The 11,765-nt window shown below is 42.8% G+C and overlaps 1 protein-coding gene across 6 annotated transcripts; it reads left to right on the forward strand.

The window, feature by feature from the left end:
- Positions 1–1,977: 1,977 nt before the first annotated feature.
- Positions 1,978–11,594, forward strand: Nplp1 (Neuropeptide-like precursor 1). Of its 6 annotated transcripts, XM_017074829.4 has the most exons (6): positions 1,978–2,117; positions 2,184–2,414; positions 7,622–7,735; positions 7,870–8,554; positions 8,746–8,990; positions 10,191–11,594. In XM_017074829.4, the coding sequence occupies exons 2-6, from the start codon at positions 2,343–2,345 to the stop codon at positions 10,515–10,517; spliced, it is 1,443 nt and encodes a 480-aa protein (XP_016930318.2). In that variant the 5' UTR covers positions 1,978–2,117; positions 2,184–2,342; the 3' UTR covers positions 10,518–11,594. The 6 variants fall into 6 exon arrangements, with proteins under 6 accessions (XP_016930318.2, XP_016930317.2, XP_016930320.2 ...); XM_017074828.4 differs by having other exon boundaries at positions 2,072–2,414; XM_017074831.4 differs by having other exon boundaries at positions 2,072–2,414; positions 8,746–8,996; positions 10,191–10,333.
- The last annotated feature ends 171 nt before the right edge of the window (positions 11,595–11,765 follow it).

Here is an 11,765-nt window from a genome sequence, read left to right on the forward strand (position 1 = left end):
CCTATAATCTATCATGCAAAAATTTCCGTGGCCAAATCGCAGTGCGAACATTGATTTAGCACCTAAAGTGTGGGGCTACAAAATCCGCATGAATTAATAAGCGGGGATGCGAGTGGCGCGAGTTTGCTAACCAACTCATCCTCGACTGTTGCTCTGGTCTGCTGACCAAATTCGCTATGCATGGATTGCCTGAAACAAAAGCCGCCAGCACCGCAGGGTCCAACCCCTTCGGTTGCAGCGCGCTGACAGGTTTTTGCTAACCGTCTGTATCGGCGTGCAATCTGCTATCGCCGCTCCTCCCCCGCTGCCCACCATCTACCATCCGCCGTATATCCTGCATTCAGGCGTGACGCGAGTCAACCCCCACCGCTCCTGACTCTACTGACGTAGGCATATGAATGTGACCGCCTCTGCACTTTGTGCATTGCTCCTGCTGCATTAAGGGATCTGGGCATAACCGCGGCTCCGCTGTGCCGTGTGCGTGGTGGTTACGTTTCAGCCTTTTACGCTTCATAATTTTCGTATTCAGGAATTGCATAAATTTAGCCTGCAATCGGCGGGTGGGGTAAGCAGTCTGTCAGACGGCATTACTTTCCCGGCTGTTTGGTTATTTATTATTTTCGGGACTCGGGCAGACAGGTAACAACCGCACCACGCTTTTGTTCAGGAGTGCTTTCTTAATCTATTGAGTTTTATTCTCCTTCCGACACCCCTAACATGCGATCCCATTAACATGCGATAATCAGATTGAAGATATAGTAATTCATATTAAAACAATTAGGAAAATATTTCAACAATACCTAAATGTATTTAAATATTGCCATTGACTCCAATTGTGGTTTTAATCATTCAAATAAAGTATATTTAAAGAAAATGATGGTTTTAATGTGTTCAGCCCAAAGTCAGCACAAGAAGGGAAATGAATTTCAGAAACGCTTCCTGCTTTCTGTTGTAATCCAACCCACACCAAAAAAGAAGTGTCACATATTTCAGGAACTTGGAAAGTTATGATGCGCCCAACCGCCGGCCACAGTGCGTATGGGTAACTCGGATTTCCATCTCGGGTTCGCTGCCAATTTAGCGACTGGCGTTGCGCAAGTGCCCTCGCCTGGCCTGCCGCTTGGCCAGCTTTGGGATTTTGGGACGGCCAACGGCTCCGCTGAGAGCGTCGGCATATGGCCTGGAGCTCAAGTTCAAAGAGAGCTGAAACCGAGTTCTCTTTGATTGGTCCCTAAGAGCGGTAACCGACACCGCGCACAGTGGACACCACAGTGGAATGATAAAATAAAATAAAGTTGTAAACCTAAAAATTTACCATTGCGGATCTAGTTCTTATGTAGTTGCCTACGTGGTTCGGTTTTATTTCGAAAATTAAATTTGAGTCTATAAAATATTCCCCAGCTACCATTTATCAAAACTTATTATATTATAAATATAAAATTTTATTGCGAAAATGTACTAATGCGGATATATGACACTAACAAATGTAATCATATGTTTAACAGTAGTAAATAATAATAAATATTCAATAAAATAGTAGTAAGCAACAGTACTATTATTATTAAATAATCGTAACTACTACTGCCATTTAAAATAGTATTAAAAAATACTACTTATTTCAATAGAATTTGTTGCTTAGATTACTATTAAATAGTGAAGCTACCATAAAGTACAATAGTTTATTTTCTGGTTGTGAGAGTAACAATTTCATGGGTCAAAATTAAAATGGAAACCCCTACATAGGAAAAGTGTATCTAATCCGCTCTTTTCAATTTCACCGTGTGACACTCCGTACTATCGTACCGCTGCAGCCACTGTGATGCCGCTTGGCCTGGATATACAGGGCTTGCCAACAAGTTACAGAGTTCGTGTCCTGCAGCCGCCATGACGTCATTACCTACATAAGCGGCCCGCAAAACAGGACACTGCACGCGCAACAGAGCCCGACGTGCACAGCGATGGGACAGGCCAGCAACAGTTGACAGCCGTTATCCGAGCTCGGCGCTCCGGTTTCGCTCCCGCGAGAGAGCTTATCCGTGGGCCGCTCGGTATAAAAAGTCGAGGGTCCTGGCTACAGGCAAGCAGTCGAGCAGACGACTTCGTGGCGAACGTTTCTGGTACAGCGGCTGGTGAACAGCAAAGCGACGCGATTGTGTTTCCGTTACAGTTTGAATCGGTTTCAGAAAGTGGGTGCTGCAGGAGCTTACTTTGGGTGCGAGGCAATTCAATTTGTGAGGCAGTGCCAGTGCGGTCGATCCTTTCGTCGCGTCGATAGCGGAGGAAACTCAATTAACAGGGACTTTGCAGTTGAAACGCTCCCAGGAGGACATCCACCATCCACGATGCAGGCGGTGCACAAATCTGCACACAACAGCAGGCGGCTGATGCTGTTGCTCTCCATGCTGCTCAATGCCGTAAGTCCTGGGGATTATATTTTCAATTTTGAAATTTGTAGCGCTATCAGCAGGATTCGGTCTGTGTGCTTCATGGACCGTGCTTGCTGCCTTCTCCTAAATTTATCTTTTATGTGTTGACGTGTGCGGCGGGGCATGAATTTTGGCGAAATTCGTTTGTGGGTCCCGCTTTTTCTCGACGAGCGGAAATTGAAAATGCGATATAATCCTTAGAAGATTTGTGTATTTATAAAAGCTAATTATAAGTACTTCCCAAGCTGACCGACTTGCGAATTTTCTTTGTGTTGCTTCTTAAACCCAATATGTAATTTGTAATGTATCCACTAACCATTTCAGGACGAAGTGTCCGCTTCCCATAAATTATGTTGTCAGAAGATACAAAATTGTCTCCAGCTGCTCTGCTCCATACTAACAAAAGAACTAAATTATTCTCCATTTTTCAAGGCCCCCGTCCACTTTGCAGTAATTTATATTGGCCAAGCCACGCCACGCCCCATTTAAGCATTACTCTTTTGCGGCTGGTTGCTGCAACAGTTGCCGCTGCGGTTGCAACATCATCATTCGGGCCAGGTCAGGACAACACGTTCAGGCCAGCAGTGCAGTTTTTCATTTCGCGTTTTCACTTTTCTTTTCTGTACATTGAAACATTTTTTGCGGGACGGCTGACATTTCTATTGTCCCTGGCTGACATATGGTGACATTTACCCATATTCGCGGAACTTGGTATTCCCCTGACAGCTGTTCGTCATAACTGGCTGCCGAAAGCAAACTAAAAGCACTTTCTCAAATTGTTTTTCATAATACAAGAAAGAAAGTTCTTTACGTTGGGTAACTAAACGTCTTTTAGCTTTCACCAAACATTAATTAAAAGTTTCTTTGTTGTTAGCAAGAGACTTAAGACGCTGAGAAATCTCAAGTTTCAAGATCCTAATCCGTTTTCAGCTGGGGAGAGAACAAATTTTTAGCTTTATGGAGGTTGAAAGAAAATGAGGAAATAGATATTTTGTGATGACAATAATTAAGACGGTTTTTAGGTACATAAAAATCGAATATAATACAATGAAACTATTTAAAAACATAACGATGGCAAAAAAAACACAGATTTTTTATTTTCAGATAAAATTTAATATGTCCTGTATAAAGTTTTTATGAAGCTTTCAATCAGAATCTTATCTTTCATTGACATTCGCAAAGGTGTGAGGATTTATCTGCAACGTCAGCGAGAGCAGCTACGTCAGCGACAACTGCAACGTCAATGACAACTATTGTACAACTTGGTTCAATATAGACTTGCTAGTACTTTTTTTCTTCTATCAAAACTGCAATGTATCGCTGCACTAGAGACAACGAGTCAGCACAATTGAAGTGAAAGGGAAACTGATATCGAAATGACACAAACGCGTCTGTTTGCCTTTTTCCTGTACCAGGCCAGATATGAAAGGTTTATGATATGAGTCGTCATTGTCGCTCGCCGCTGTTATTTAATAAGCACAGAAATCAATAACCACCAACTGAACGAATCAACAACAATAAATATTCATATTTACCAGGGCTTTCGCATAATAAGGATATCGCGTATACGCAGCGAACGAGTCGGAGGAATGAGCAATGCACTAAGTTTACGGACTTTCCATTTCCTTTTGAAAGGAGTATTTTTAAATATTCGCAAATGTTGACTTTGGGTCATTAAGAAATTAAACAAAAAGGATTGTTTTTGATAATGTCTGAAAAGTTTTCCGAAGATGTCCTTTAGAACTGATTGATTACATTGATTAAATGAGTATGCCATTCCTAGACCTTTCGCACACTTTATCGTCTTGTTTTCTTTCCATTAAGTTTCCTAACTTTGAGCACTTTGGGTCGATTCTGATTAATTCAGCTGCCAAAAATATATTATGCGAAGACTGCTGCGAAAAGGACAAATAAGAAAATGTAAACAGAAAACAGGGAACAGGCTTTCATATATCAATTTCATGCCTTGTTCCCATTGATACGCCAGTTGTGAGTTTAGATTTTTATTAAAATGCCAGCAAGTCAAATTGATTTTATTGGAAGCACAATGGTAATCAATTTCTGCTCCACACAAAGCGCGTTATTGAGCGAGATGGGTATGAAGATCCCTTCTTTGCCATTACCAATGTTTGCTTTGCATATATTTTCACAAATCCAAAGGGAGGGTAGTTTCGTTTGCAAGCGAAAGATTTTCATTATACATACAAGTATATCAACATGCTTTATGGCGAGATGCCAAAATCATAAGACTACATATTAAATTTGCATAAAAATATTACGAACACGTTTAGGTTCATAAATTCATTCATGTAATAAATGTACGCATGTCGACTTAGATAGGAAAACTAAGGCAAGAGTATAGAGAATTTCCTTTTGGACTTACCCATTTAGAATTTGATACCACTTCTGTACTTAGGTCGAGTTATCTTTTCAATTAATCAGTACAAAAACTTCGAGTATATGCCGCCGTTCTATTTTTTTTCTGGGCCAGTAATTTCCACAAGCCTTCCGAACTATTTTTATATGAGAATTGTTAGGTTGGATTTCTCCTGTTGAAACTGCCCACAGAGGGATGTAGAAAAAGGAGTTACATGTGGGTTTCATTGAAAGAACAATTACTGTTAATTGAGGCATTTACACGGAATGGACGCATTTGAGACTGAATGTCAGTTCGGCTACATGGCCCATGAAAGTTTAGTGTTATGGATACGAACAGTTCTGTATGGAAACATCTACTGGCAGGGCTAAAAGAGGAATGGAATATTACAATTAACAAACTAATAGAATTTTTTAATTATTTCTCCTCGATAAAAGGAAAATTCCTTAACAGAACCTATTTTGCTACTTTAAAGATTCTTTACGCATAATACCCTTGGAATGTTGTACCTTTTTCGGTCTCACCTTCATTCACAAATTCCCGGAGAGCAATGCCGCTGTCGGACTCAGGGCTCCTCGCCCCCGGGATCAAATTCTCGGGAAGGTCAGAGCACTTAAGTTTTAATATTGCGCACGGTATTTATTTAAGTAAAAGAAAAAGCAACAAAGTACACCATTAAACTGTCCATGGAGGGCATGGAAAAACAGGGGCAGGACGTCTGCGATAATAAAATTTGCCTGCGGCTGGGCTCAGGCGACATAAGCGGCTCAGCCGGCATCACAGGAAAAACAAGAAAATCAGTAAGTGTCGGGGGAGGGGGGAGTGCGGAAAGAGGACCTTTGCGGTCTGTAGGGTAGCGAAATGTCTCCAGGACTTCTGATGCGCCATTCAAATAGCGCTCCTGGCCATTGCTGATGGTGCATAATCTCACGCCTAATTAGGCAAGCGATCTGAATCCAATCCGATTGCCATCATTGCCGTTTATTGGACATGTTCTGGCGTCTGTCCACTTGAGTGGACTCACGGTTGGTTTAATTAGGTTCGCTTTTATTGCTTATTGATTTTTTCCGCCTTGTCGAGCTTAAACTTTAATTGGACTCCTTTTAATTGCGACTGCACAAGTATTACGGCTAATTTCAGCAGAAGGAATGTTTTGCTGTCAGAAGCAGACTACGAAACTGCTGAGATCTCGCAGGACCTGGCCAAAAGGTAATTTAATTATGCAAACAATGGCAATGGGATTCTAATTGCGCTAAAGAGCCACCTGCTTAAAGGGGCGAATAATAAAACGGATTAAACTGCGCAAGATTCATAATTTTAATAGCTCGTAAACCCCAAATATTTAACGTTCTCTCCAGCAGTTTTAAAAGTGGCAAAAATTAGCGAAACGAGGACCCAACCACACAAATTGTTACGCAACACACAAGGCTCCCATGAAAGGACTGCTCGACTATGCAAGCCCACGCAGCACAACGCCCCTACATCGGGCATTTTTCACTTGTTTGTTTAGGAAATGCTGGCGACAAGACCGCTTTTCCATGGCTAACAAATTGTTAAAGCCTCTGTGACGTAATTTAATGTTACTTTGTTCTTAATATACATATTTTACATTTTTCCATTGTATTTGATAAGCTTTTGTTTACTGTACTTTTCGCACCAGCGCGATAAAAAAGCTTTAATTTTACAAAAAAAAAAAAAACAATTTTGACCATTCTTAGCATTTTTATTAATGAATGTTCTATAAAAGATTTATGAATGAATGTTCTATAAAAGATTTGTGGCCAAACAATACATTGATAAATAAGTTTTCCCAGCGACGGCAAACCCAAAGGAGAACTACGATTTGCGAATTCCAAACAAAATCCAAAGGAAAACAGTTGACTTAACAAACACCTTTGGGTTATTATTTCAAGTGCTAATAAGACAGAAAGCTGGGTCCTACAAGAGGCTGTCAATTTCTGCATGAGATTTACGGGCACAGACGCCGCCAGCCAGCACGTCCTGCAACACATCCTGTGAGTTCATCCTTCCGCCTCCCGTACTCTCGGCAGGCCAGTTATTAAAAGCGGAAGCTCTGTGTCCTGGACCACCCTCGGCACTCAGTTGGAAAGGAAGGCATCCTGGGAGCTCACATACTCGTGCCTTCGAGATAACCTCCAGCCGGCCTGGAATTATCCTTTCGGTTGAGCGACCATTTGGCAAACAAACTGCTTCGACCTGTCTTCACATGTTGTTTTGTACGTGTACGTTGAAGGAAAATGTTATGACTTTGGTTCAGACACTCCTGTTGCTCGGCTAAACAGTCATGTGTGAACCTAATTCTCGTTCCTCGTTTTGCTGTTTTTCTCGTTTTACTTGAAAGGCTGATAAGTCAATGCGACAAGAAGTCGCTAAGAGTTAGCTTGGACCACAGTGGTATCTGATTTTACCCACTCCGGGGCTCCTGGCACAATCATCGATGATGACGATGTCTTTGGGACGCTAATGGACTCTCCAAAGTAGGCAACAATAAAGTAAATAAGTCGAAAGTGGTACTTCTACAGAACCATGCATCGTTCATGAGAAGCTTTTGGAAAATTAATGACCCCAAGGGCCCATGAAAGTAACTTGGTATCTTTTGATTCAGGACGGGAAAACTTTGAACCGTCGAAAAAGCGCCATGTGTCAACACATTTCAAAGTCAATTTAGTGTAAATAATTGCGACAATTAAGTGGGAGACAATGTGCGTTTCCTTTGGTAATCCCACAGCGTGGGAGCAAACTCGACATTCTAGACCCGATTCCTGATTGAAATGTAGATGTTGCTTTCTATTTTCAGGCCATCCAGCCACGCTCCATTGTAGTGAGCGCTACGGATGATGTTGCCAATGTGTCGCCCTGCGAAATGGAGTCCCTTATAAATCAACTGATGAACCCAGAGTACCAGCTACACGTAAGTCACCTGCTTCAGTCCGTATTTATCCTTGACGTTAAAGGATTTACTGAGGCCGTGGAAGGCAACATCTGCCCCAGCTTTGAACTTAAATTGCTTTCTGCCATTCCATCCCGCAAATCCCTAATCCTTAGGCCTCCGCCTTGCGCAATCAACTGAAGAACCTACTCCGAGAACGACAGCTGGCCGTGGGTGAGGAGCAACCTTTGGGTGAGTACTCAGACTACATGGAGGAGGACAAGCGCTCGGTGGCTGCTCTGGCCGCCCAAGGCCTCCTGAACGCCCCGAAGAGGAGTCTGGCCACCCTCGCCAAGAACGGACAGCTGCCCACGGCGGAGCCTGGCGAGGATTACGCCGACGCAGATTCCGGCGAGCCGAGCGAACAGAAGCGCTACATTGGCTCCCTGGCCAGGGCCGGCGGATTGATGACCTATGGCAAGCGCAACGTGGGCACCCTGGCCCGCGACTTCCAGCTCCCCATCCCCAACGGCAAGCGAAACCTGGCCACAATGGCCCGCCTGCAGAGTGCTCCCTCCACCCACCGGGAGCAGCCGAAGCGGAATGTAGCCGCCGTGGCCCGCTACAACTCGCAGCAGAGCCACAACCAACGCGCCGGAGCCGAGAAACGCAACCTGGGAGCCCTGAAGTCTTCGCCGGTCCATGGAGTGCAGCAGAAGCGCGAGGACGAGGAGATGCTCCTGCCCGCCGCCGCCCCCGATTACGCCGATCCCATGCAGAGCTACTGGTGGTACCCCAGCTACGCCGGCTATGCTGACCTGGATTGGAACGACTACCGCCGGGCAGAGAAGAGATTCCTAGGTGAGTGCTCAGCCGGTTCCTGGGAGAACTTGAACTTAAAGTCTTGCGGGTACGGGTATCAAATCCTTCCGAAGCCGAGTACTTTCTGCACACCTAACATTTATCAGCACCCTGCACCTTAGCTAGCAGCCATGCGGCACTTTTTCTAGCACAGTTATGTACATATGTTTATATTATCATCCCCAAAAAAGACACCTCCAAGGATCCCGAGTTGTTCGGCATCGAGCATAGCAACGATGCCACTGCGGTCGCAGACGAGGCGGATGAGGAGCCGGATACGGAGCAGTTGCCATCGCCGCAGAAGCGCCACATTGGTGCCGTGTACCGCTCCGGATTCCTGCCCAGCTACCGCTACCTGCGAAGCCCAGGGGGCGGTGGTGGCTACGGCGGGGCCGGGGGGCGTTTCAGTCGCTCGGGACGTGACGCCAGGCAATTTGTATGAGTAAATGGCGATGGTTCGATGTGTGCTGCTTACTTTGATTTTATTCTTTTCCTTCTTTCCTTCTTTGTTGTGGAAATTATGATTGTTTTTTGTTCGAGTTCTAGTAATTGGCCCAGAGACCTTTCATCTCTGGCCCTTGGTGTGCCTGTCCCCTGTCAAGTGGTAGTGTGTTTTGTTGACACGTTTCACAAGTAGCATGTTAGACGTCGTTGATCATAAATTGGCTGTTGGGATTTGTTGAATGCTTTGTGTTATTTCAGCCGGGAAACTGGCTGAGATTTCGTTGTGTCACTTCCTACTTTATTATCCAGTCCGCCGAGAGCCCCAACAACAATCAAGCGTATTTCTCAGATATTTCCGTCGGCACCTCAATGTAATTTTTTCCATTTAAATGACGTTCGGAAATTCGATTTCCGAATACATAGTAGAATACGTTTGCACAAGGACTTCCTTCGTTGGGGACAATCGCCTAATTTCCGGCACTATGTCTGCCTTCGGTGGGCTTACAAGGAATAGCTTTAACAGGTTCTCACGCCGATGTTTCTTAAGTTACGTTGAAAAAATATAATGGTCCAAAAATAAATTGCACAAGGGAAAGGTACGCTAATAATCAGCTTTCTTGTTCTGATCTGTACAAGCCACGATAGATTTCAACAAGTGGCGTATACGTAATACGTTTCAGTTCAAAAGTATGCAACATATTTTGAGTTCATATTTAACAGCACTTGAAAAGAGGGGCGCTGTTTTCAAAGAGTATGTAGATACAATTCCATGTATTATACATCATGTTAACGAACGTGCACTCAAAGAAAACTTTCGGCAGTTCGGTGCTCCTTCAAGTGTGATTCTGGAAAATAGCTGTTGTCAGACATTTGTATATAAATTCATTTAGAATAAATTGTTACATTTTTGATTTAGTGGTGTTAAAATACTCAGTTTGTATTGGCATGTTTAAGCTCATTGGCATGATCTGGTCTTTCTGTGGACTTCTTAATCTTTCGTTTTCCTGCTAATTTTTATTTATTTGCAATTTGTACTGTAGCATAGCTGTGGAGGGTCTTTAGCGAATGGACTGCATCCTGGACCTAGCGAATTGACTGCGAAACTGTTTTCTATTCTGTATTCCTGTAGACCTCTTGAAGAAAGCCAGCTAGAGGAAACATAATAATTCGAACGGTGTCTTGCCCCCAACAGGTCGGGTACTACCCCCAACACGAGCGACTGCGTCAACCCACCGCAGCCGTTTGTAAGCAGTGTTTCATCCCCAACCAACCGATGATCAATTGGAGTGGTGCTGGCATACGCGGTCGTCTCTCTAAGTACTACGTGGATCCGGAGGCCGCTCCAGCGCGCATGCCCAGCCTCTCCACCAACTCGCTGCCCTCGGGACGCCCTCCGCGTCCGCTCCTGCGCTCTGGGGCTCCAGTCTATCCGCCCTTCCACACTTGGGGCACTCCGCCGCGTATCACAGCACTGCATCGACGAGAATTCCGACGCAACTTGGACAATTACGAATACTAAATATCGACAATATACTCTTTATGCGAATTACGCGATACAGATTACCTTAATACCGTAGCCGGAATATAGAACTATTCAGTGAATGTACTAAATGTAGAACCCCAAACTTATTGGTCAAGTCACACACAACACCTGCGGCCCTCTCAACTACCGAGGCTAGCGAGTGAAATCGAGAGCTGTAGTTGGAGGTGCTCCACTTTGTAGGATCTGTATTGCTATAACTCTCAATGTATAAATTATATTTACAAAACTGAAGTAACTGATATCAGTGCAAATCGAATAACGATATATATCAAAGCAAATCATATCGTCTCTATCATTTTATCTCTTGAAGGATTAGTGCCAATGTTGTACCTTGCAAGAACTAGAGCTCGCTCAAAGAACTTTATCCTTCATTGCTAATATACTGACACCCGTTTAGATTCCTTTCCCAAACGTCTTTTATGTGTATATGACAATAAATATTTCCCCTAGTCCAAAGCTAAGTATTGCCACCAACGATCATTAATATATGAGAGTGTTAACAAACTGCGTCAGAGACAATAAAACTTGGTGAGAAATAATGAAAGTATCAATTTATATATACATAATTATATTATACATACATGTACTTCAGACAATAAATAAAGTATTGACAATAAAATATAACAGGAGTATCGAGTACTCCACTACAAGTCATTTGGATTGATTTTAACTTTTTCAAATTATTGGTAGAAGACCTGGAAATACGAAAGAATATAAAAAATATCTAATTAACTGTGTGTAATAATAAGTCTGATGTTGTCAATAATTAATTTAAACGAATATGAATTTTCAAATCAAAGTATTTCAAATGCGAAAGGTTAATCAAATAACTTATTACCAAGTATTTACTTCGATTATATATGAAACCTATCTAAGCGCGTGCATAAGGTTGAGCTTTGTCAACAGACACAGAGCTAGGAACTCGCATCGGATGTAACCACTAACTATCATCGTTATTTATCTGTATACACATTATGTATATCTTATAAAAATAATGCAAATATATACAAATATTACTGGTTTGTTCCTATAATACAATAACCTGTCTTTTAATATACCCTGTAATTTTAGAGTAGGTGGATTTCTACTGCTCCCATTTTTATGGTAGGCGAAAGTTTTTGTCTTAAGTGGTTTGTTTTTTTTTATCTAAAGGACACCAGTATAAGAATATAATGATTTTTTTCATTTCTCCATTTTATTTTCAAAAAGAAAACAACCTAGATC

The sequence above is a fragment of the Drosophila suzukii genome, chromosome 2R (assembly GCF_043229965.1).
Source record: "Drosophila suzukii chromosome 2R, CBGP_Dsuzu_IsoJpt1.0, whole genome shotgun sequence".
Taxonomy (NCBI): Eukaryota; Metazoa; Arthropoda; class Insecta; order Diptera; family Drosophilidae; genus Drosophila; species Drosophila suzukii.